Here is a 25,665-nt window from a genome sequence, read left to right on the forward strand (position 1 = left end):
TGGGATGGGAAAGAACTGATCAAAAGAAAGGAGTAAAGACTTGTAGCATCAGCAATTAAGAAGCATTTAGCAGAGTAACTCAGCGCAGCTGCCAGAAGCTGGCAGCTCTGCAGCTGAGATGCCTGACCCTCTGATGTTGTGTGTGTAATCTTTCAGGTTGCAATTCCCCCAGCTGGCCCTGCGGCGAAGGTTGGGCCAGCTGAGCTGTATGTCTAGGCCTGCTCTGAAACTCCGTTCTTGGCCTCTGACTATTCTCTATTACCTTCTGCCTTTCGGTGCTCTTAAACCCTTGACCAGAGTGGGATGGAGGCCTATGAGCAGGGTAAGTGTGAGCAGGTCTCGTGTGCACATCTGGGAGCTGTGTCCTGGAGGAGCTGCCAGCAGCTGGGGGGAGAGTGGCTTCATGCAGGACAGCCTAGTGATCACTGGTGTGAAAGCAGAGGTGCAATTCATGCTTCTGTTTTGTTTTTACTGTTCGTGGTTGTGTTGATCAATTGCCTCACAAATAAGTGGCTTGTTCAGGAGCAGAGAATTACTTTATCCTCTAACAGTCAGGGAAGGAAAGTCAACAGAAACTTCTGAAGGAGTTCAGTCACCTCACAGTATCGGGGCTAAGGCAAGACCAAACCTCTTGGCAAGTTCCTTTTCCTGGTCCCATTGAAATGGTCTCTTGGTTTTTGTTTTTGCACTGAGAGGGTTTGTTCCTTAAGTTCATTGAGTATTTGTAGTCCAGCATGTCCAAATGATATGCAAATCTGTGCTCTGACACTGCTGAGAGCAGAGGATGGGATGCCTTGTACATAGTAATTCTCCCCACAAATCATGCAATTTCAGAAGCCAACCAAGTAAGTATTTTGATTGCAAACAGGAACAAAATTGCCATTCTTAAGCCTATTTCATTGAACATCTGTTCTGTTTGATCCCATCAACTTGAAAGCCAGGCTTCTTTGAAGAGAAGGGGCTGCTAGGAAATAGCATTTTTGACCATTTGTGTAATATTATAGTTGCATGTACATTTTCTGTGTTGGTGGAAAACAGCAGTTAATTTTTAAAAATTAATACAGGGCATGCCAAATAAAATGGCAACATATTTTTCTTCAGTATTTCAGCTTGTATAACCTAAAGTACTGTTCATTTAGAAGGTTTTATCTGAAGTAAAATTATGTTGGTACTTCCTTTCTGAAATATCCCTATATGTACACAGAATGGTGATCTGTAAATGAAATCTCAATTTGCTGTATTTGATATGATGGAGCCAGTGTGAACTTCTCTTTGTATTTATGCCTGTGTTTTGCAAGACTTAATCATGAAGGATATGATTGAGAATAAATGATGACTCTCACTAAGAAAAAAAACAAGTTTTAGCTGCAAGCTGAATGTAGCTGTTGAAAAACACAGCACGAGTCAGCAGATCACCACTTCCTTTGCAAAACTAGTTTCAGAGTGTTCAGTTCCCTTGGTCCATATTCCCCAGCTCCCCCCAGTTACATCATAGCCATGTGAGCTTCCTGGCTGACAGCAAGTACCACAAACCCCAGAAGAGCTGTCTGCTGGAATTATCAACAGAAAGATGTTGTCATCTGTCCACTTCCATCAACAGCAGATACCTCTTGCCAACTGTTTCATTTGTTTTCCTTGCTAAAACTTGGGCTTTGGTGCAGAAATAAAGACACTTTATATTCTTGCAATTAGCAGCTCTCACTGTTGTGAGAGGAGTAAGGCTGGTATAAATTTATTCCTGTGCAGCTGCATCCAGTAGGTACATTTCTTTGATGGTACTTGTGTCATTAGACGTGCACCACACAGTACTGGCTGTGGGAAATACCCTCAGTAGTAGCTGCATCTGAGGAGCTTGTCATCCAACACTGAGAAGTTATTTTCCAGTCAATTTTCATTTGGTTTTTCACAAAAATTTATACATTGGTAATGTTAAGCCTTTCTGATTAGCATTCTACTTGAATATGTGCAATGTCTCTTTTCTGTAAGCCTCACATTGGGCAGTTTCCAGTAACTTCAATGTGGAGCTTCAGCCTGCAAGGGAGTGGAAATTCTGGCCTCACTTTAAAGTTATATTAAGTTCCATCCATTCTCTTGTCTACTCTCGCCAGAATGGAGGGAATGAGGATGAAGTGCAATGTAAACTTCGCTGCCTTAAAGACTATTTGTAACTCATGAATTCAAAGGAGGGGTTTGCAGGAACAGTTTGATCCTTCCTGTGTTATTAGAGATGTAGGAAAGCATCCGTGGGGACACTGACCTGCTGCAATTGCTCCTGCAGGTGGCCCTGTACAAGTCGGTCCCAACTCGGCTGCTGTCGCGAGCCTGGGGTCGCCTGAACCAGGTGGAGCTGCCCACGTGGCTGCGGAAGCCGGTGTACAGCCTGTACATCTGGACCTTCGGGGTGAACATGAAGGAGGCAGCTGTGGAGGATCTGCATCACTACAGGAACCTCAGCGAGTTCTTCCGCAGGAAGCTGAAACCGCAGGCACGGCCGGTCTGCTGTGTGCACAGTGTGGTGAGTGAAAGGGAGGGAGGGCTCCAGCCAGCACTGCCATCTGCCCTCAGCCTCCAGAGGAGTGCCACTGCTTCATGGGCAATGAATGAACTGCTAATGGTTTCTCTTTGTTTTTCTCTTTGCTGTAGATTAGCCCCTCTGATGGAAAGATCCTTAATTTTGGACAAGTAAAAAATTGTGAAGTGGAGCAAGTAAAAGGAGTTACTTATTCTCTGGAATCTTTCTTGGGACCTCGCATCTCCACAGAGGAAATGCATTTTAGTCAGGGTGAGTTCTGTGTCAGATTCGCATTTAGTTTGCTGTGTCCTTTCAGTCTTCTCAGACGTCATGAGACTAAGAGAGATGAAAAGAAAGTAACATTTTCTTGCATTGTCAAAAACAAAAGCAGGTCTGATTTTTGGTTTGTTTTATTTGCGGGTACCCATGTCACTCTTCCAGTTCTTCTCTTTCTCACCAATGGCTTTATATAATCATGCCAGACTCATTGTGATTATCTGAACTGAGTTGCTTGGTTCCTACAATTGAGTCCAAGATGTGTTGTTATACCATGGGTGCAGCATTCCTGCTGTCACACTGAAATGGGCCCAAGCACTGGCTAGCAAAAACTGGATAAGCTGCTCCTTAACAAGATCCATGCTCAAGCATTGCCCCTCTAATGACTTAGAGGACTCCTCACAAATTCTGCTCTTAAAAAATTCCATTGTACTGGATTTCAGTTTCTGCTGAAGGAAAAACTTCAAAAGAAAATTTTCACAGTGACTGAAACAACCCAGGATCTAATTTTCTTGTAAAGGGAAAGGAACACTTGGAAGTATTAGATTCCTGGGTGAAATGCCTGTTTTTGTAGTCTCACCAATCCATGTGGGCTGCATTTATTCCTCTGCTATTGCACTGCCTCTGACGTAGACTGCCTGGCTATGGTAGGTGACTTCAGGAGGAATATCTTTAACCCCTTCCTTTCCCTGCAGCTCCAGCTGGTAACTCTTTTCAGCAGCAACTGGTCACAAAGGAGGGGAATGAGCTCTACCACTGTGTAATTTACCTTGCACCAGGGGATTATCACTGCTTCCACTCGCCCACGGACTGGACAGTGTCACACCGACGGCATTTCCCAGGTTGGTTTCTGTTCCTAGGAAACAACTGCAGATAAGCTATGGAGGGAAGCACTGCTGTGAGCCACTGCAGAATGAGACACACCACTGCAGAAGCTGTACAGTAAAATCACAGATAATGGTAGAAAAGTGATTTGTCTCAAACACTAATGAGTTTTGCAGCTGTGTAGTTTACCAGAGCAAATCACATATAAATGGTGAAAACAGTAATATTGTATTCAAACTATTTGAGTTCTTTTTGAAGTATCCCTTGATGCATGCTGACTTGATTTGTTCCCACTTTTATTCAGTTTGCAAACTGTTTATTCAAGTTTGCACCTGAATTACAGATAGTTCTGCAGATCACACCAAACAGTAACCTAAAGTATAATCCCTGCTGGTGCTTGGCAAAGAAAATGCAACTGAACAGTTACACTACTGGAGCTGGGATTGGATGTTTTTGCAGATAAAAATATTTTACTTCTTGGTATCTAGCAAAAACCTAAGTATTTGGATTTGGTTTCAAATACCATGAGAGAGAGATTGACCCACCACACACATCCTTCTGTGACCCCTTTGTTTTCAGCACAGACTTCTCTTTCATTTGCTCTGCCTGGCACTTGCCTCTCTTCCTACAAATAACTGACAAAGTTGTTTACTGGATCAGCTCCAGTTATACTGAAAACACCATCTGAATGACATTACAATATTGCTACAAACCAGACAACCTAACCTGAGTATTTTCTCACTTCTTCAGGCTCCCTGATGTCTGTCAATCCTGGAGTTGCTCGCTGGATTAAGGAACTGTTCTGCCACAATGAACGGGTTGTCCTTACAGGTGACTGGAAACATGGCTTTTTCTCACTGACAGCTGTAGGAGCAACAAACGTGGGCTCCATCCGCATCTACTTTGACCAGGTGAGCAGGATCATAGCAGGCACCTTTCTGGTGTTCATGGTTGAGGTTGGTGTAGCATAACAAAATTAAAAAAAAAAAAATCTTATTACCCTGAAATGAGGGTGTTTCACAGCATTGATATTCTAAAACTGATTTTACAAGTGTTGTCTACAATATAGACAATTTTTAAAATCTTCCTGTTGTACCTTTTTTGTGAGTTCCTGCACGAAAAATGCTTGAGTATGAACAGTCCACAGCTGTGGCGATGAATGAATACAGAGCACTGAAATCCTCCAGTAAATCCTTCTCTTCTTCCTCCTCTGTACAGGACTTGCACACGAACAGTCCAAGTTACTCTAAAGGTTCCTACAATGACTTCAGCTTCATATCCAACAACAACAAGGAAGGAATCCCCATGAGGAAAGGGGAACATTTAGGGGAATTTAACTTAGGCTCTACGATTGTACTGATCTTTGAGGCACCCAAGGACTTCAAATTCAACCTCAAAGCTGGACAGAAAATCCGCTTTGGAGAAGCACTGGGCTCTTTATAGGAACTGTCTTAGCAAGATTTTCTATAAAAAGAGACTCTTTTCACACCACTGAGTGTTTCACTTATCAAGTTTGTATCACTCAGCAGGACCTGGGTGAGGAGAAAAAAAGATGTCACTGCTGCGTTAAACTTGAAATGTATTTGTTCTGCATTTACCTGCTGCTGAATGTAGAAACTGAATGGAATGATCATGGATGTATTGGGTACAGCTGCCTTTAAAGATGTTGCCCATGGTGGTCTCTGGCCCACCCTGTGCCTGTAGTCTTTCATGTTCTCCCCTGAATGTGCCACAGGATAATTGTGTTCTTAAACTCTCCAAGTCCCTTTTAAGCTTTCCTAGGCAGGTGCAGTGGGAAAGGGTGGAGGTAGAGATTACCTGTATTTAAAGGGACACTGACAGGCTGAGTCAGACCTTGTACCTTGTGTCTGCAGTATCTGTTCCTCAGACCTTGAGTAAAGAATATATTCTCATATTTATTTTATTCTAAGAAACTCTGCCCAAATTCTTAGATAAAAGCGGTCTCTGAATGCACAGAGGGCCAAACAATGAATTTGCTGGTGTGGCTTCATGGCCCAAACAAAGCAAAAAGTGTAACAGTCAGTACAATGAGTGACATTCATCCTGAGTTTTGTACTATTGGACAACTTTAGTTCTTTTGTCTGACATTGTCCCTTTGAAAGTGGACTTTGCATTGTATTTTAAACCTGAAAACAATGTCTACATTCCAGACAACAGAACTTGTCATCTGGCAATTTTATTTTTTTTTTCAAGACAGACAAATATCTGTGTCCTCTTACTAATCCATGGGTTTATTTTGCTATTCCAGGCCTTAAAGTTTTTGTCTTTATGAGAGACAATTCACCTCTTGGATTAAGAGGACACAGGGCATATTTTTCTTGGGTGATGTGATGGCAACTAAAGTATGTTTTCTGCTATGTATCTTGTTACTTTGTCACTAAATTCTTGATGAATTAGTTCCTCTGTTACAGGACAGCTTCAGCTACTTCAGGACTAATTTTTATTGCACAGAATGAAATGCCCTATGCACTGACTGTGTTTAAAATATTTATGCATCTTTAAAGAAATCCCCTCTTGCTTCCCAGGTGCCAATCTGGTCCTCCCTTGACTGGCAACAACTTCATCTCACTCAGAATACAAAACAAAAAACCACACTGGCTCTGACTTCTGCCCTCATACTTAATGCTAGGAATGTCCTAGGGGCTGAAATCTTTGTGCTGAAGCTTAATCCACTGTAAAATTTTAGAGCCTCTTTGTGACTTCACATCAAGAAGAGTTAAAATCTTAACACCTTGGATCTACTGCATGTGGCACTGACAAAAACCACTGCCAAAGTGAAGACAATTGAGTTTTAAAGCAGTGTATCAATTGTTTTTTGAGAATAAACTGTTTCAAGTCCCAGCACTCAAGCATTTAGAATTGATTTTGCTGTCCAGAACTTGTTGGAGTGGACATGCTTATGAAACCTGCCTTTGTGCTTTCTGAAAGATTTCTCATACTACTTGCTTGCTTGAGCTACTTTTCTGCTACTTCAAGGAGATGACAGCTTTGACCAGCTCTGATCTCCTAAAGAAACCCTTCTTTGTATGCACTGCAGAAAATAGAATATAATTTTGTTGTACAAATGTCCAGTTTGCCAAGTGCTGTATGCTTAGCTTGTCATCGGGAAGGAAGGGAGATAAACTGCCTCTAAGTGACATAGCCCAGGCATGAGTCAGATGAGGGTGGCTGTTTGGGTGACAAGCAGGAGAAAATTCATTTGGCTCCAGGAGTCAGTGTTTCCTCACTTTACACAGGGAGGAGTTTGAAAGCTTGAAGTGGCTCTCAGCCACCTATCTTGTTAAACTTCTTGGCATTAGCAAGTTTACTCCTGCAGCAGTATAGTACCAGATACAAGTCTCTTCAAACCTTTGAGACTGAGAAAAGAGTAAGGCAAATATCAACCCCGAGAGAATAAAGTTAGGGTGAGCTTTTTGATTAATGTCATGTTAACAAGAGAAAGCAAATTTGTTCCAGTGGATGAGAGAAAAAGACAACTGAATCATTTCCTTCTTTTCCACTGGGGTCTGTGACATCCAGAGCCAAAGGAAGTTTAAGCTTTAATTTTTTCCTACTCAGCAGCATCATCCATAGTATCTGAAGGTAAATATTAGCCTAGTGATGGAGGACGGGTTGTTTGATGTTTGCTTTATTAGAAATCTCAGAAGGAAGGGAGGATTCAGCATGCAAGTGGCTGTTTTTATCATGGTTTTTTAATACTGTGCAGAGCAAGCTAATAAACCAACATTGCTTGTGATGCAGGGGCCAGCAATGCACCCCAGGAGTGAAAACAAAGTTCCTTGAGGGTACTGATAATGCTGTGAATTTCTCCTGCATGGAGAATCCATTTAATTCAACTGTATCAGTAGCACGGTATTTTTGTATGTCAAAGTGTATGACTTACTGACATGAACTCATTTAATTGCAAACATTTTGAAATAAAGAGTCTTATCTGTGTTGCTTATCTTTGTGGCATGACAAAGATTGGAACTGCAAGTGCAGCATGAGGTAGATGTAGCTCCAGTTTGGTTTTGATCAGCTAGAGTAACAATAAGAAAAGCAAAATTATTTTAATTTATCAAATATAAACACCATATATAGAAGTGAATGAATACATCTCTTCCATCAGCCCCTGCTATGAGAGGGGCAAAAAGTCCTACCCCTGAGCTGAGCAGGTGGTAGATGCACTACAGGTCCAGGGCAAGCTGGATATCTCGCAGGCGGGCAAGCAGGGCCTGCACATGCTGTCTCTCAGCCAGCTGTGCTTTGCTGAGAGTGCTGATCCTCACCTGCAACTGAAAGGGAACACAAGTGCATCAGCATGAACACAAGTTTGTATAGTGACACAGTATTTAGTCTTTCTGACAGCGAGAGCTGTGTTATCTCACTTGAGGGCCAGTACATGACAGATTGTCACTAGGAACAGCTCAGTACTGGCTGGAGTCAGAGGTACCAGGACCCACACCTGGGGCCTGAAAGCAGTGCAGGTCCAGTCTGCACACAGGGAGTTATCTTGAGAAATTGGAGAATTTCTGCAGATTGAGTCTGAAAGCTTGATCCATAGCTTGGAAATAGCCTCAAAAGGTCTACTAGAGCATGAGTTATATTTCTGAACAAACAGGAGGATGTATCTACACAGCCTGTTCTTCTCCTCAGTCTACTCCCAACTACAAATTTCCCTTCTCTTGCATTTTATTAACAGCTTACTACACAATTCCTCACAGCCTCTATCAGTCTTTAGGCTAAGTGCATGGCACAGTGATAACCACTTCACTAGCTTTGATTTAAATGCAGTGTACACACCTGACCCAATTCTTCCTGAACTCCTTGCACACCATCTTGGGCTCCTGGTTGTGTGCTCATTTCCAGCCACTGTTGCAGAATTTGTGCCTGCTGCTGACAGCACCTGATAAAATGGATTAGAAGGATTCTTATCCCAATTAAGAGCTCAACAGTCTAAGCCAACTTAGACTTGCAATTGATACTTGCAATAAGACCCATTTTTTTGTCTCAAACCAGTCAATGGTTAAGATCTTATTAAAAATGTTAAAAAAAAAAAAGAAGAAAAAAACCAAAAGATGCTGGAAAGCAGAGGAACCTGAAAACTCATCTCCCCCTCCTGCTTCTAATCCTTGACTTCTTCCTTTCCTGATGTTGAACCCCCCAGCCCCATTTTTGAAAACAGCAATTCTGTTTTCTTATTTTAGTAGAGCAGTTTATCAAATACCAGCTGTATTTAATTTTTTTTAGTTGAAAGCTGGAAAAGCTCAGTCCTCACTCCTCTTGATAAAATAACTAAAAGCTAAATTTCAACTGCTCTACCCAATTCATTTGTACTGTCTTCACATTACACTCAGTGATACTCTGACATGCTTCTGCAAGAGCTGCCAAAGGTATAATTAAACACTTGGCTGACTATAGAAGTAGTTATGTACATACTCTCCTTCACCTGGAGTGAACTCAAAAGGAGAAAATAAAAATCTCTGGAACTTTTCTCTGTTTCATTGACAGTTCTACTGTGAACAGGTTGATTATTTCCAGGGTAGAGGCACAGAAAAAGTGCAACAGACTGCACAATATGAAGGGAGGCTGGCTAAAGGGGCATTACTTGAGCTCCTGCTTCCTGCTGTAGTAGTACTGCATCTGCTGCTGGATCTGTCGGAGTTCAGCTTCCACCCTTCTCTCCAGCTTTTCTTCTCTGGAACTGTGCTCCCTCTTTTCCCCTTCAGCTGAATGGAAGATAAGCACAAGCAATGGAGGTAGAACAGACATCCACTCTTTCTTCTTACCAAAGAAACAGGAAATATTTTTCATGTCAGGAAAGATGGAACCCTCCTGAGTCCTTTTCACATGTTTTGTCACCTGTGACATGTACCTGTTCACCCCAAAGGATCAGGTACACTGACAGGGCAGGAGTTCTGACAGCAGTATAAACTCTTGAAGATTCAATCTGAACACACAAAACATAGAAAATGTTCTGGTGGATGGTTTAATACTACAGATTCTGTTTTCGCCTGTTCAAGATAGTCTTTCACATTTAGTCTAGAAGTAATTAAGTACAATAGTCCTGCAGAACACATTTCATGCTCTGATATCATTAAAATCACCACAATGAGAGGTGCTTAGGCACCATCTGTACCCTTTACAGCCATACTGTAAAGTACAGGGAAATCTAGAGAGCTCTACTGGATGAAATTCCCTCCTGAAGCAGGTTCTGTCGTACACATGAACACCCCAGCAACATTCTTGCTAAAAAAAGCTGGCCTCCAGCAGTTCCCATCCTTCAATGCTTACAGCAGGGCTTTAGCCCCCAGACTCAGCAGAATCCACACAACTGCATTTACCACCCCAGAAAGGAATACTGATACCCTTTACCTCCTAATGCTGGCACACCAGGCTGCCCTGGCTCCCATACATTTTGTGGCAGTGACTTGCTGTCTCATATAGATTAGAGGATGAAGTGCTACAGTTTAGATGTGAGGATGTACCTGCAGTCTGGTGACTCCCTCTTCCCACCAAGTCTTCAGGTGACAGCAAATGTGGCTGCAAATATGGTTGCAACTTCTTCTTCACAGAATTCTGTTCAGAGTCTTGAGAATGGGCTCCTTTGTGACAATTCACAGGCTGACCTCCTCTCTAGAAGGTCAGAATGATATTGTGGTTTTCCTCAAAGGGTTTTCTTAAGTAAGCCCTTCAAGCAGGATGTGCCTGACCTACTTAGTCCTACTCCCACTCAGACAACTCCTGTAGGTGCTGGGCCCCTCCCATAAAATCCCACAGAAGAAGCAGAACTCAAAAGATAGGCTCTTTGATATCTAGCATGGATGTATTTCACCAAGATGAAAATTCCCATTTTGTGTGGAACAAGGAGCTCAAAATGCAAATACCTACCTGCAGGTTAAGTGAATTTCAATTTTTTAAGCTTCTCAGACACACCCACTGCTCCTAAACTGAGTTTCTCCTAAATCCCTGCAATCTGGACAGCAAACTGTAATTGCTCTTAACTCTGAAGAGGCAGAACCCTCACATTACTTGCTAGGAGAAGATCTGGCTACAAAGACCTCCAGGAAAAAGGCATGAAATACAGAATAACACATGTGGGAGGATTGCTTCAGACTAGGAGTAAACAGTTCTTGGACATTCAGAGGCAGTTAACTTGATCAGCTTTAAAGATGACAGCTAGAACAAGTGAAAAATAGCTAAATATTTAGGTGGGTGGTTCAGAAGAACAAGAAAACTCAGCAATAAGCAATGGGCCTACTGACAGCAGCCCAATACACACTGTAATTGTTCCTTCAGCATTTCACTCACCTGTTCTGACTCAGCTTTCATTTGGGACATGAAAGATGCAGGAAACCACAGCTCTGGCCCCTGCCCAGCTTGGTGCAAGTCCTGTGCCCACAGCGGGAGAGAAGCACAAGTGAGAGAGGGATGGGGATGAGCAGCACTACCCATCTGAGACAGACATTTACAGGTACTTTCTTCCACATGAGGTGTCAGTATTAAGTTCCCAGTCTGTGCAGGACACTTATTCACAGATGTTAGCTGAAAGGGCACCTCTGACCTGTACAGAAAGAAGGATACGGTCACTATACATTGAAACCTGTGGGTCTTGTCTTTTGCAGTCAGTGCAAACAAGGGGAGTATTTTGTCATTCCCTTGCATACAGCTCTCCAATTAGCTGCTCACTATGTCTACTAATTCACCCTTTTTTCTTTCAAAATTAGATTTTCTATCTAGTAAAAGGAGGTCCCAGCAGTTCCTTGCTTTCTAGAGATTCCAGAGGGAAATCAGACTTCTCTGGTAGTAACCTGGCTCATTGAACGGCTTTTCAGAAAAGAAAAACAGAACAAAGAATATCCCAGACTTCTGATTATTGGCATCAGCTGGCTAAAGAAACAGTCCTGTTTCATCATTCATCCCTGCTCCACAACATTCTCCTGGCATGCAATCACGATTTTTAAAGATTACATTTCAACTGTATTAATGGGAGAACCTAGTTCACCATGTGAATGGTTGTGCTGACACAAAGAATGGTGGAAGTGAGACAACTGAACAGGGCAGAAACTCTTCTTTTGGCAGCATATATTTGCCTAAAGCAATGTAAAGTTACATCTTACTTCCCTGTAAGGTTGCTGTCTTGAACTGAAAAGCTTTACAGACAATTCTTCCTTGCAACTGCCTATGATCAATAGGAATTTTTTAAGGAATACTTTCCCCAGGGAAAAGAAAGGGGCAAGAAGAAATTTCAGTTCCTGAATACCAGGATCTTGATGTTAATCATTTTATCAGATGACTTCAGTGAAAAAAATAAGAGCTTCAGTGACACTAGGTCACTTGGACAAGACAAGCTCTCCCAATGGCCCAAGTCCCATCAAAGGTATCTTTCATTGTTTCCCTATGTAACTGTTCCCATGACAAATGGCCAATGCTCCATAAATTCAGTTCTACCCAGAGAAACACAAAGTGGAAGGTTTATAGGTGAGCTGGTTCTACCTGTTACTGGCAAGTACAGTCACAAATACCTTCACTATGTGTGGGCTGCACTTGCATTACACAGCAGCTCCTGTGTAACTCTGTACCACTAGCCACATGATTCAGAGTTAAGGAGAATGCATGGAACTAAGCCACCAATGAGAAAACTTGGGAACACAAAAATGAGACACGTGCAGAGAGATTACATATATGTAAAGTTACGTATATGCCAGAGAAATGGGGGGAGGACTGGAAATTGACACTCACAGGCCACGGAGAACTGAGCTCCCCTCAGCAGGGTGAAGTGGTAGATGTCTGCATTTTGAAGGCCATGGCTCTTCCTCTGATGAATGTCCTCTTGTCTCAGGACTAACATCAGGCCTTTTAAATGTCACTTGCTTCTTCAGAGGTAGCAAAAAAGAAAAAGGCTTATTTAATTTCTGGGAGAGAGCCTTCTGTTTCCACAGCATGGCACAACAATACTCTGTCTGGTAAAGACTGCAGGCTGCCTGCCAACACAAAGAACAGCAGAGCATCTGATGGCTGAGAGCAGGAAGTACCACATCACCTACAGACCAGAACTAAGATTTCTGATGCTATCAAAGCCATACCAGCTCTCCAAACTAAATCAAGAGCTCCACTGTGGTAACATTTGGGTGAGGAGAATTAACCGAGTACTTCCGCATCAAGGCAAGCTGCACATTAGCAAATGGAACAACTGGTATCCTGAAAACCTGGAAAAGAGATGGGAATGCTGCCCAGAAGCAGGAAGAGAGCAGTCAATGCAGGCATCCATTTAACATGCAGGGTTGGATTGATACTCAAAGGCAGAAGTGACACAAGCCCACATATGAATGTATAAGCAGTGCTAAAGCTAAGACAAGATCAGATGTAGTCTCTAATGCTTCATTCTAACACAGAATTTAGAGACCTGACCTACATGCAAATCAGGACTATTGTGTATTGCAGAAATTGGCCAGTTTTAAAATAGTTTCATTAGGAAAGGTTCCAAATAAGTCTGAAGTCCTTTAGTCTCAGCTGAACGAAATGCCTTGAACCAGAGATAGAAGTGTACATAGGATCTAAACAAGAGCTGGGATGTGGAGCTCCAAGATACATATGTGCACATACACACAAACACACATCCCACACAGAGCAGAGACCAGAGCAGCCCAGTTCTGAATATATATCTGAGCAATCACTCTTTTACCTCCAGCTGGTGCTGGGGATGGAGCTGTCCCTGAAGCTGTTTGATGCCAGCAGTATTTCTCAAGGCACAGGTTACACCTTCTCTCAAAGGAGTTGTTTTGTGAACTCCTGTGACTTGTTCAATGCCATCTTTCTTCTCCTGCTGCCCCTTGGCAAACCTCAGCCAAGCATCAAATACCTACAACAGAAACAATGAGAGCTGTGAGTATTATACAGACAGGCTCCAGGCCAGGGACTCCCCCTGCAGACAGCAACACTCTTCCTTCCACTGGATAGGAATAGGCAGAGCTACAGCAACAGCAAGACACTGCCATAATGACCAAGGGACAGAGATTTAAGTCAGCTGAGGTCAAATGAGGAAAAATGTGCATATTTTTTCATCAGCTAAGAATTTTTGGGGAGTTTTCCAGCATCCCAAAATAACATACAGCACCCCAAAGAGGAAAGGAAACAGACATTCAGTGTGCATCTGCTGACTGCAGTCAAATCTACACATCTGCAAACTCCCTTGCCTGCCCCTGCCCTGCACAGCCCCTTACCTTTCTCTGCACTGAAAGGGACCAGTGCCACAACGCTTGCACTGTCTTCTGCTTTTCCCACTGCTGCTGCAACAGCTATTAGGGGAAAAAATGCACAGCAACCAGGTTAGGAGCTCACAAACCCAACATCAGGAACACAGCCAAAGCACCAAGCAAGGAGGAAGTGATGGTAGAGCCAGAGCAGAAAAACCCACTCAGTTCACCCCATCTATGGCAAAGTGTCTCTTGTGCTAGCTGAACCAAAAAATCCTGAAAATGTTTAAATAAAGTTTTCTTGTCTTGTATAAACAGAGCATGAAGGAGAAGGGAGAATGACTAACAAGGAGCTAGGTATCTACCCAGAGGAAAACTCCCTACCCGAGTTTTCCAGCAATAGAAGGAAGCAGAGCAAAGTCTGTGAGTCATTAGTTCATCTCCCCTTCTCTGCAGCAGCTGCAAGGCAACCAAAACAGTGAGTCACTTGCAGACAAACCCCATTTATCTGAGCCAAATGCTATTAGAACAGCTAGCAAACAGCCTTTATCACCCTCCCTTTGCTCTGTTGAGGCCACCCTCAATACCCAAGTGCCCTACAGTGTAACCCCATGTGCAGACATCTACAAGACCAGCAAGGATTTTACTTACAGTAAGCTCAGGTTGTCTTGTTAAGTTTGTTACTTCTATCAGTTTCTTCAGCCAAGACACAGCCATGTTCCTTCCTCCTCAGTACACAAAGCTGCTATGCTTCTCCTCAGCCCAGACTGCCATTCCCTTCACCAGGGAATAAAGTGTGTTCCCCTACACCTGTAACTTCTGGGGAGCTACTTCTGAGGCTGGGGAGGTTGCTGATCCTTCTCACCTTTTTCCCAAGGCACTGCTGATAATAATTTTTCCATTTCACCAGGTATTTCTGGAGCAGGTGCTGCTGATGGTGCTGTGCTGCCTTGTGGTGCTGAGCCCTCAGCAACAGAGACTCCCTCATTAATTCTTTCCAGTGAAGAAACAGGCTCTGTAAATGCACTGTTAGGAGAAATTAACTCAAAACGAGACTATTAATCTCAGAGTATCAAGAGATGAACTACTCTTCCCAACTGCTTCAGCAATACTTAACCTGGACAATGCTCAGCACTGACAGTATTCAGTATAGGAAGAACTGTGAAACATTTTACATAACAGACAGGGAGCTGTGATTTGCAAGTCTTCCCTGCTGGCATTGACATTCTTTATAACCTTTAGGAAAGACCTCTGTGCTTCAGAGTCGTCGTGTCAAGAATGTACCATGGTACCATGAAATGCTTGCAGAGTTTGAGGGTCTTTCAATATGAATTACTAGAGAAAGACTGAAGCAGTAATTGCTAAGATTACTTGCACTGCCCTCAAAAGAGATGTCTGAAGTTCTCAAAATTAGTAATGGAAAATTCCTTTGAGGAAGGAAGTGTTACCATCTGTTATATAGTACAAAGAACAAACAAACAAAAGTAACACAAGCAGCATTCAGCAGACCACTGGAGTCCCAATTAATTTTCCATTCTGTGGGGACATCCTTTGTAAGCCAACAGACCATCCAGATTCTTCATCTTTACAGATGACACAACACACTGCCCTTGACTTATTCACAGACAATGAGGATTTCTGAGAGTTCAACATCTACATCAGCTCACCTAAATCCAAATGTTTTCTGGCTTCCAGTACAGCTGTCACCTTCAGATGGCGGTGACACGCTCGTAACCAGGCAGTGTCTCGCCACTGCAGCAGCACCTAAGGATAAAATGCAAATAGGAGATGGGACACAGACTGGCACTGTAATGGAAGGGGATACAATGTACTCTCCCTATCACTGGCAACATAACCATTTTCACCTAATTTTTTCACATAAGGTTCAGCAGAGAGTAAGAATTTCCTACAAAATACAGCAATATTTCAGAGGGTCCCCTTGGCATTTTTCAAAGCATTATTCTCCTTCATCCATCCCCTCCCTGCCCCACATCACCAATATTACTATGCTATAACATGCTCTTGGCTTTGCCTTCCTTCTAAGGAATAGTAAGAAGGAAGAGAAAAAAACATGAGCTCACAGAGACACCTGTAAAAACAAGATGAGACTTTGCTGATCTGTCTTAGTAGGGGCTCTTAGATTTATGTTTTTGGTCCTTCTAATTGTATTACCTGACCCCTGCCTGAACCAGCATCTTTACTGAGACTGTGGCACCCGCTGTACAGATCCTACCTTTGACAGGATTGCTCTCCTGTAGTGCTCATCTGCCCAAGCAGTTGCCTTGGATTCATGTATAAGAGCAAGGACATTTTCTCTCCATGTACACAGCACCTGTCTGAAGGCAAAAATACACACAAAATTTAAAACAAACCTATTAAGAATGATTCTCACTTGTTAATTTGGCACTTTCCTACTCACACTGGGAACCAAAACCAGCTGCATCTATAAACTCAGTGGTGCAAATCAACTTCTGCCCCTTCAAGTCTCTGCTGAAGAGAAGGCAGTGCAAAACAGAACACACTCTGAAATCCAGCAGCTTCAGCTGAGCCAACCAGGCCCTGCAAGTGATTCAAGCTGCATAGCATTAAAACCAATAATTAAAACTAACCAATGCAATGTGATAATATCTTTAATCACCCTCCTCACTGTAATGCAAGAGAGGCTCTGCATCTTCCAGGCTGCTTTAATACCATACAGACAGGGAATGATGCAGTTTGGTGTCCGATGACTCTTGCAGGACTAAACAGAGATTTAAAAAATATTCAAGCAAAACAGAGAGCAAACAGGAGGAGGTTGATTTCTTTTATCTAAATGACCTGCATGCAAAGAAACAGCAATGCATGCCAGAATCAACTCCCAGCACCCAACATTCAAAAAGTTGCAAAGGTGGAGGTGAAATAAAGGAATGAATTTGACTGCAGTGCAGCCAGTCCTCTCGTGCTGTCTAGGAAGAGGCTCACCGCAGCAGCAGTTGAGTGTGCTGTTCCTCCTTCTCAGCTACTTGATACAGAATGCACTGTATATTTTGTTGGTAAATCTGAAAAAAAATAATATTGAGAGGTAGATTAACACTTTGAGGAGAGGAAACATCCAGAAACTCTTACTAGCATCTAACTCTTAGTAGCTCCTAAGTAGCACTGGAAGTAAAGTACAGGGGAAAAAATACAGGCACTGAAATCAAATGCTATTTTGCTGTGACAAGCAGTCATTACACAATAGTTAATGCTAGTTGTGATATACCATTCACCAGTGCTACAAGACTACTTTGATTCTTCTGTTCCAAAAGGCAATGCCAGAGCTCATACAGCCCTACATACAAGAGCCTCCTTTCTACCTTGCACACATGGTGTGTATGTGCCTCCAGTGAAGCAGTGTGAGAGCTCTTCAGCTCTCACTGAAACACTCCAGCACATACAGACAAGTGCCTCAAAAAGGCTGTTCCATCCTACCTTCCAAGCTGCCAAGGTCTTGCCCAGCAACACATGTTGATAGTGCAGGTCTGCTTGCACCAACTTCCTCCATTTCTCACATTGATGTCCCACATACTAGAAGGAGGAAATGGAAAAAAACCCAAAAGATATGTACACATGAGGGAAAACAAGTAATGACAGAGAGAAGAGGGAAAAGAACAATTTTCAGTCTCTGGAGAAACATCAATCCTTCACCGTGCTGTAACAGCTTTTCACTCAAACTGGTGCTGCACTCTGCTATGTCCCAAAAGGCCTGGTTGAGGTGGTTTTTTTTCTGCCCTTTGTAGAAATCCTCTTGAAGACTGATGGAAACCACTCAACAGATCTGCACCAACATAACAGCTCCAAATATAAAATTTCTCATAGATTCTCAAGACATGCTGCAAGGCACATCTGGTACCTGGTATCATGGTAAGGAAAAGACCACCATGAAAGGAAAGTACTCTGTGACAGTGTTTGCTACAACCTGTAACACAAATACAGGCCATACACAAAGGCCTGGCTGCAAACTTCTAACTTAAGTTTTGAGAAGGACACACTGAGTACTGGGTAGGGACAACTTCATCACAATAACTCTGGTTACATTGCCAGGTACAGCTAAACCATATTCCTATTCTCAACACCTGTAGATACATGAACAAAAAGAATTCCTCTCTTCCCTACACAGCTCCTGCTCCACCCACACCAAACTGGTTTTTATCCACATGAAAAGGGAGGAGAGCTTAAGAATGATTAGTGCTTAAAATAAACAGTAGCCATATGGGTACAAACAATTCAAACAACAGAAAGACTTCATGCTCTTCACCATCTGTTAACTCTCTCACCTCTCTCCACTTGTTCCAAGTCCGTAGCAGACACTTTGAACAGTGAAATCTTAAAGCTTCTGTCTCCTTGAGCCTCCTATAAGAAAAATAATTACTTGTCCTACAATGCAATCTTGAGTCCAGATTTGTTATTTTCAGTAATTCACTCATTGAAAGACAGCTTAGTAGGCTCCAAAGCACAAAAAAGGTGAGCACCATTGTGAATTAAATGCTGTTTGTCCAAAGTAGGCTGCCACACAACCAATCCAAATCATTCTATGTTTGAAAAAAATTCTTACTCTGTTTGTATCTCCTGAGTCTTTTGTTTCCACAGACAGAAGGCCTTTAACAGCAGCTGGTCACTGTAGTGATCCCCTGCACGAACCAAGCCCTGCTGCTCCTCCAAACGTGCAGCTGCTCTTCTACGCCAGCAGCACCAGGAGCAGTGAAGAAGCTGCTTCTGGAAATGAAGGACAGCCTGCAATGGAGGGAAGGTGGCAATGAATGCACAGCACAGGCAGCTACAAACAACAGGAAACAACTCCTTAGAGGTGACATTCATAGAACCCTCCAATGTTTGTTTTTCTGATGCTGAACAGCAATTGACACACCACCAAAGCCCCTTTGCAGTGAGGTTATGCAATGTGTTCTGCAGGGACCTGTGTGCATGTGGATGGAGGAGCTGCTACCAGCAGGCCAAAGAGAGGAAAAGCACAAGCTGATAAATAGCATGTGAAGGACTCCTAAGAACCAGTAAGTTCCAGAAACCTGTTGAATGTACAAGAAGTGATAATCTCCCACCACCAAGGGTGAGCCATATCTGCACAAAGACACCCCCATGTGCCACTGCCAACTTGGAGTTGTGTAAGAGACCACATAAAGGCCACAGGGGCTGCTACATCTAAAGACTCCCAGACTATATAGAAATACATATATACACCCCCCTCCCCACCCTTAGAAAATGAAGGGTCCTGTAAAGAACTTTATGGACACCTACCTAGAAGCAGGTAATTTCTCAGTACAACCCTTCAATTCTTAAATAGTCTGGGGTTGGCCATTTAGTATTAGTATTATTATTAGTTCAACAAAGTAACTATGAGACTGTGAACACACACATTTACAGAGTGAGGGAATAAATGAATGAACTATGTGAATGGAAATCCTTTAATAATAATTTGATTATATTATAGCAAACTGGTTAACTTAAAAACGTGACCAGTAAATACTGGTTATAACCTGTTTCCCCAGACTTGATCCCTCACCAAGAAAAAGGGAATTTACAACAGCCAAATCCATCTTATGCTAACTCATATTCACAGACAGTGACTGTGAAATCATTCCCTCTATTTCCAAAGCAAGGGACAAGAGTTACATTTACCTTCTTCTCTCCTATTCGATATTCTTGCAGCTTGCAGACCTTCAGCAGCCATGTGTCAAATACCTGTCTCATCAACAGCCTCCTGGCAAGCAAAAAGGGAGAATTGTCAGCAAAGGAGAGAATTCCTTCAGTAAACATGTTGATTTTATGAATGTCAGCTGACTAAATGAACCTCAGAGCTAGGCTTAAGCAACCTCTTTCTTACATTCCACAGAGAAGCAAAACATGTAAATTGTTCATTACTCACAGAAAATGTCAGAGCAACTGCCATCAAGTAATGCCCCCAAAGGTATTACCATACTTTACAAGAGAGCCAAGGGCCCACAGATTCCACATTTGTACAAATTTGTATTAATATCTGTCTGCATACCTATAATGGGCATGAGCCACTGATGTTAAGGCCTGCTGCTGTTCTTCCTCCTTCTCTTCCAAACGGGACTTCCAACAGTTCCAGTACTTCTGCAGAACCTGAAATAAAACAAGAAAGACACAAAACCCCCCAAAGATATCAAGTGAGGAGAAGAATGCAAAGAAAGAAATTATTAAAGTCCTAAGCAAACTGCATACTTCAACGGTTGCCTCCTGCACTGCTTCATAACTTTCTAACTTTCTACAAGCTTTTCTGGTAAAATAAAAAATCCACCACAAACACAGGGAAATGAAAAACTAAACATATCTAAGAGTGGCAGTGGATTTTCTGTGGCTATTAGTGTTTAGGAACAAAGCAATAAAAAAGTACTTTGTAGATGAGAGTGGAAGTCAATAGGATAGCTCAAGACTGACACAAGAACCAAAGATAAACTCACTCTAACTCGGTGCTGACGGGATGACAGATTTGTTCTCATTCGCTGAACACGAGTGTTCAGGACATTCTGCCTAAGACCTTTAAGGCCAAGTTCCTGTAACAACAAGAAATAAACACAACTTTAATTTGTATCCAAATCAGGTAATTTAGAACTGATCTAGAATCCCTTGAGTGGGGGCAGAACATACTAAATAGCATTATCAGAACATCCTACTTCAAATCACTAATCATCCTGCTCTTATCATCAGTAATGTTTTCACTTCATGATCCAAACCAGTTTATTGGTATTTTTTTAATGACCAGTACTGATCCAACCTTGAGAATAGCTCAGTTCCAAAAAGCTGGAGGCTTGCTTGTGCCCATCTTTCAGACAGCCTTCAGGGATTTATTTTTTCTTTTAAAAAAAGTTAAAACCTAAACAAAACCCCAAAACATTCAACTACTTGCACATGAAACAAGCTATCTTTAGTCTCACGTGAAAAGCAGCATGCACAGATTACCGCAGAGAAGAAAAAATAATTCTTGTAGCAAACAGCATAAGGAAAAAAAAAGGGAGAAGACAATCTCATAGTGGAATAGCCAGGGAGCAGGTAACCCAAAACCCTCAAGATGAATCTACTTCACCAGTTGGCCCATTTGGATTCAATTGGCAGATTCCAGAATAACTGAAATTTAGAAATCTGGTATTATCTCCCACTTAACAACCACACACCACTGTCAGTGTTACAGGGACACTCCACACCCCCTCCCACCTGGCATGTAACAGTGTTCTTACCAACAGGTGACATTTGTAGTGCTTTTCAGCCAGCTCACACTGCTGAGCCTCTTCCACACACAGCACAACATCTGTCACTGAGTTAAAGCAGCTTTTACACAGAAACAACCTTCTCCCACAGGGGGGCACTACATCTCCACCTAAATTTGCTTCAGTGGTTGAATGCCCAGCACTTCACTTCCAGCAGTTTTGACTACAGTCAAACTTTTAGATTTTGCCGGCTTATCACAATATCTTTCTGATTCACTCTTAAGTAACAACCATAAATTATCTTCTGCAGGCTCTAATATACTCTTATACAGCTGCTAATATACTGTAATTACAACAGTTTAATGAATTGTTAGTATGGCATTACACACACCTATCTAATGACAACATGTTTGTTGTCACTCACACGACTGCACAACATTCCTGCTTATTAACTGGATCCTCTCCCTGCGGGAATGCTTCTAACTTGTCTTTGCTAGGGATTAAACACAGATTGGATACAATGCTTCCAGTGTGCAAAGACTCTCCACAAGGCAATCCTTGCTGCCTGTTTTTCCAGGTCCCTTTGGTGAACATGCACTCTTCTCCTGCACTCCCATGACAGCTGCCAATCAGAGAAGAACCTCCAGAGTGTCCGGCTTCGGTGAAACTCCTGGGCCAGTTCTGGAAGACAAACACAAATCACTCATGGCTTGTTCTGTCTTAGGCTCATTCATATCAGATCCTGGCATCTGAGCCACTGGTTCACAAGTGACATGAGCTCTAACACTGAAAAATGATTACAAGAATTTACATTTACAATTACTCAGCTACAGATCATGTTCTTCCTATTGATCACAAAGGCAATTTTAAAGCAGTAACCAACTGTACTGACTTAAGAGAGGGAAATTAGGACACTCTATTACTTGTTCAACATACTCAAACTTGCTTACATTTCAGCATACTCCTATTATTAGTTCCTACATGTCCAAGCCAGATTCTTTTCCATTGCCATCAATCAAAAATCAATTAGTATAAATATCTGAACCCATTCCTATTCAAGGGAAGAAACAAAAGAACTGGTGTAACAATCTTTATCATCCTATAGGAGTTGTGATTTGACTGATTATCAAGAAAATCCACAAACTGACTGATCAAAGTGTTGAATACATCCTTTTCACAGATATCTCAGTCAAAATACAATAGAGATTATGCAAGTTTTCATCAAGGGAATTGTAAAGTTATTTTTTTTAAATCCTATGCAAAGCAGGTGATCTTCCTTACAGTTCAGCATGAGCTGAGCTACAGTGCACAGCCCAAGCTGCATCTCATGTCCTGGTGGGCAGACATGTTCCAGTGTCTCCTAGAACAGAAAAAACTATTACTGTGCTCTCAGCAAAGGGGCTGAACCCTGTTCTGTCCCAGGTCACCATTTTCACTCACCATTCTGGCGTTTCTTTACTCTGTGGAGGTTCAGGTATCCCAGCCATGCTCCCACACATCTCCTCAATTCCCAGTGCTGATGGTGAGTTACTGCCCTGGTGTCCTTCTGCTTCTCATCCTGGGTGTCTAAGTACAGCTCTCGCCACTGCAACCAAGCCTGAAGGAACAATTAAGGGGTAAGGGCAGTAAGGGGAAAAACAAACAAGATTAGGGGAGTAGAGTAAAGAGGAGGAGAGGAAGAACACACACTCAGTAAGAAATTCCATGTAAGTTCTAAAGGTGAAAGCCATAAGCAATGAGGCTCCTCCCCAAGAAAGGGGAAAAAACCCAACAAAACCCAAACTAACACCAAAGGAATGTCAGCATAGAAAAGGTCAAAGATTTTTTCACTCTTCTAAATACTTTCACACTTTTTCAATTAAAAAGGCCAATATAATATTTTCCTTTTGCCAACAGGCTTTCTTTCAAAGTATTTTTATGCAAAAGGGTATCACATTATGAGACACTATAAGGCTTCCCAAGTCACAAGTTTCCTTCCTGAGCAGAACACTGCCCTAAAACAGGTCATGTTGCATCTTACAGTGCAGGTCAAATACCATCCCTTCTTTTTAATGAAATGGATAAAAAGCTACAGTTTAAGTGAAAGAATGAAATGAACCTATGCTGTTTTCACTTCAGCTAAAATCAATAATCTGGGGACAACACTCAGACATCTGATATAGTTTTAAGTAGTCCTGTAAGAAGGAAGTTGGACATGATGCACCTCGAACTCTGACAGGCTTGGTGTTGTGACCACTTCCCTGGGGAGTCTGTTTCAGGGACTGACCACCCTCTCAGGAAGATCCTTTTCCTAATGTCCAATCTGAACTTGCCCCGATATAGTTTCATTCCATTTCCCCATGTCTTGATATGATATTCCATCATAAGTACTTCAATTTACCAAGTAAATGAGTACAAGGCCTAATTTTTATTAATCTGCAACATTTTCATGTGTGCAACTTAAACATTAGGAATGAAAGTAGTTGAAGCTCTTGAGACTTACTCGAAATTGCAGGCTCTGGGCCCAATGCTGCAGAGCCAAAATATTCATTTTATGTCCAAAGCATTTCTGGAAATGCTGTCTTCTCCACACTGCCCATGAAAGGCTGCCAAAACAATGTTACACACAAGTTCAAACACAGGTGCCATAACTTGATGCAAATCACTTTCATCTCACTGGGAAAATGTATGAACAACAATCTTTCCAAAGAACAACTGAATGGTTCCAACTCAAGTTGGAAGGGATCTTAAAGACCATATCGTGTCTGCCCATGGCAGGGGGTTGGAACATTTTCCACTATCCCACACTGCTCCAATTCCCATCCAACCTGACCTTGAACGCTTCCAGAGACGGGGCATCAACATCATCTCTGGGTAATCTGTGTTTCAGTGCCTCACCACCCTCAGAGTAAAGAATTTCTTCCTAATATTCAATCTAAATCTACCCTCTTTCAACTTAAAGCCATTCCCCCCTTGTCTTCTCACTGCATGCATTTGCAAATGTCAGTCTCCAGCCCTCCTGTAGACTCCCATTAGGTATTGGCAAGCTGCTATATAATGCCACTTAAATTCACAGTCTATGGGTGGGCCAGAAGCACTCACACATCCCAGAAAGGAAAATAATTCTTTTAAAAAAAAAAAATCAAATGCCCAACAAAGTCACTGTAGGAAAAGATAATGTAACACAGATAAAAGCCATGGCCTTATGGTCAGTGCCCCTCTGCCTGTTTGTATTCCATCCTTACCGCAAACAGCTTCTTTCCCTGAATGCCAGTGCCACAGACTGCATCCCATGTTTTGTCCTTTGAACATCAACATAAACCAGCCAGCGCTGCCAGGTCCTGAGCAGAGTTTGCTTCTTTGCTGTGCACGACAGAAAACGGCAGCATCTTAAGTTCATGCAGGAATCTGGCACATCTCAACCACTCCATCACAGATCGCCCAGACTCCCGCGTCCTCAACCTGCAGGGACACCTTGTGGAAAAGGCTGAAATGACAGCGACCCTCCCTCTGTGAGGGAGCCCCAGTGAGAAGTCTCAGAATCGCTGACAGCACTGCCCATGCCACTTGTTCAGAGCAGCGTGAATTATTGGACAATGGCCGACAACTGCTTTGTCTTCAGTGCTTACAGGGGAAATAACTGAACATAACGACAACAGTCAGCGTAACGACTGTACTGGCTAAGATTAGAGGATTTTCTTTGTTTAAAAAAAAAAAGTTCATCAGGTTCATCAGCGGCTTTTCAGGAGTTACTCTCAACTACAACCAGAGAAATCAACCACAATCAAGTCAACTTTATTTAGCAGGCTGGTCATGCAGCTAAAAACAGAAATGGTGTCACAAATTCCAGTTACCACTTAGTGCAGTGCACTGCATATTCTCCTCACCAGGCTGGCTGGCTTGTCAGAACTAATACTATTAAAGCAAAGTTATTAGAAAAAACAGTCATTGATTCTATACCACTTCACACTTATACATTAAAAGCCCTTTCTCCTTTTTTAGGATTTCCTTGTGAATCAAGCATTAACCTACCATGAAACAGGTCACCTTTTTCTATTTTAACCAAGTAACACACAGCTTTTGCAGTGAATACTATGGCCTCACTCAGTAAGAAAGAAAGTCTGCATAGCCTGTCAGTTTGTGTCCAAAGGTGTCAGTCTCTAGGACATTCTGAGGCTACATTCACGTGCAAAGACAGCAGTTAACTCACTCTGCAAACCAGCAGAGAACAAAACCTCAGCATCATCTTCAAACAAAGCAAAACATACTGCCTGAACCCAAGAAAGTTGATAGCAGTAAGGTCCAGTAAGGTACCAGACAGCTCCAAGTCAAATCCCTTGCAGAGCAAAGAACCTACACAACAAGACAAAGGGCACTTCAAAAGTTTGGGCTTCTTTCAATTGCAAGTCAGAAGCTGGAAGGAACAGTCAACAGGCATAAAGTAAGTGCAGTTAAAAGCACAGAGAATTACTATCTGATATCTACAGCAACAGTTGATAGAGAATTCCAGTAAAACATTCAATCAAAAACATCTACTTGAAAATATATTGTGATTAAGTTAAAACAAAAACTAGAAAAACAAAAAAACCCAAAAAAAACCCCAAAAAACAAAACAAAACAAAACAAAACAAAAAAAAACCAAAAGGAGAAAATAACAACCAAACAACCAAAAAAC

At 42.2% G+C, this 25,665-nt stretch overlaps 2 protein-coding genes across 14 annotated transcripts in view; one reads left to right on the top strand and one right to left on the bottom strand.

Moving 5' to 3' along the window:
• The window catches only part of PISD (phosphatidylserine decarboxylase), a 24,427-nt gene extending 16,850 nt beyond the window's left edge, over nucleotides 1–7,577 (top strand). For 5 of the 7 annotated variants that reach the window (XM_079322237.1, XM_079322235.1, XM_079322234.1 and 2 more), the window contains 6 exons: nucleotides 157–322; nucleotides 2,279–2,515; nucleotides 2,644–2,782; nucleotides 3,484–3,630; nucleotides 4,364–4,524; nucleotides 4,832–7,577. In XM_079322237.1, the coding sequence (XP_079178363.1) occupies nucleotides 157–322; nucleotides 2,279–2,515; nucleotides 2,644–2,782; nucleotides 3,484–3,630; nucleotides 4,364–4,524; nucleotides 4,832–5,056 (1,075 nt within the window). In that variant the 3' untranslated portion in view covers nucleotides 5,057–7,577. The remainder of the gene's footprint in view (nucleotides 1–156; nucleotides 323–2,278; nucleotides 2,516–2,643; nucleotides 2,783–3,483; nucleotides 3,631–4,363; nucleotides 4,525–4,831) is intronic. The other 2 variants (XM_079322236.1, XM_079322239.1) reach the window with 1 other exon arrangement.
• The window catches only part of SFI1 (SFI1 centrin binding protein), a 27,176-nt gene continuing 7,319 nt past the window's right edge, over nucleotides 5,809–25,665 (bottom strand). For 5 of the 7 annotated variants that reach the window (XM_079322210.1, XM_079322209.1, XM_079322208.1 and 2 more), the window contains exons 6-30: nucleotides 24,236–24,353; nucleotides 23,494–23,596; nucleotides 22,452–22,608; nucleotides 21,531–21,692; nucleotides 21,042–21,112; nucleotides 20,268–20,360; nucleotides 19,832–19,929; nucleotides 19,462–19,543; nucleotides 18,383–18,561; nucleotides 18,105–18,180; nucleotides 17,260–17,355; nucleotides 16,771–16,847; nucleotides 16,043–16,145; nucleotides 15,477–15,573; nucleotides 14,675–14,835; nucleotides 14,194–14,268; nucleotides 13,837–13,911; nucleotides 13,299–13,475; nucleotides 12,356–12,597; nucleotides 10,925–11,177; nucleotides 10,102–10,249; nucleotides 9,222–9,342; nucleotides 8,417–8,519; nucleotides 7,774–7,908; nucleotides 5,809–7,652 (exon numbers count right to left, since the gene is read on the bottom strand). In XM_079322210.1, coding sequence (XP_079178336.1) covers nucleotides 7,801–7,908; nucleotides 8,417–8,519; nucleotides 9,222–9,342; nucleotides 10,102–10,249; nucleotides 10,925–11,177; nucleotides 12,356–12,597; nucleotides 13,299–13,475; nucleotides 13,837–13,911; nucleotides 14,194–14,268; nucleotides 14,675–14,835; nucleotides 15,477–15,573; nucleotides 16,043–16,145; nucleotides 16,771–16,847; nucleotides 17,260–17,355; nucleotides 18,105–18,180; nucleotides 18,383–18,561; nucleotides 19,462–19,543; nucleotides 19,832–19,929; nucleotides 20,268–20,360; nucleotides 21,042–21,112; nucleotides 21,531–21,692; nucleotides 22,452–22,608; nucleotides 23,494–23,596; nucleotides 24,236–24,353 — 2,975 coding nt within the window. In that variant the 3' untranslated portion in view covers nucleotides 5,809–7,652; nucleotides 7,774–7,800. The remainder of the gene's footprint in view (nucleotides 7,653–7,773; nucleotides 7,909–8,416; nucleotides 8,520–9,221; nucleotides 9,343–10,101; nucleotides 10,250–10,924; nucleotides 11,178–12,355; nucleotides 12,598–13,298; nucleotides 13,476–13,836; nucleotides 13,912–14,193; nucleotides 14,269–14,674; nucleotides 14,836–15,476; nucleotides 15,574–16,042; nucleotides 16,146–16,770; nucleotides 16,848–17,259; nucleotides 17,356–18,104; nucleotides 18,181–18,382; nucleotides 18,562–19,461; nucleotides 19,544–19,831; nucleotides 19,930–20,267; nucleotides 20,361–21,041; nucleotides 21,113–21,530; nucleotides 21,693–22,451; nucleotides 22,609–23,493; nucleotides 23,597–24,235; nucleotides 24,354–25,665) is intronic. The other 2 variants (XM_079322213.1, XM_079322212.1) reach the window with 2 other exon arrangements.

Source organism: Erithacus rubecula (assembly GCF_903797595.1).
Source record: "Erithacus rubecula genome assembly, chromosome: 19".
NCBI classification, from domain to species: Eukaryota; Metazoa; Chordata; class Aves; order Passeriformes; family Muscicapidae; genus Erithacus; species Erithacus rubecula.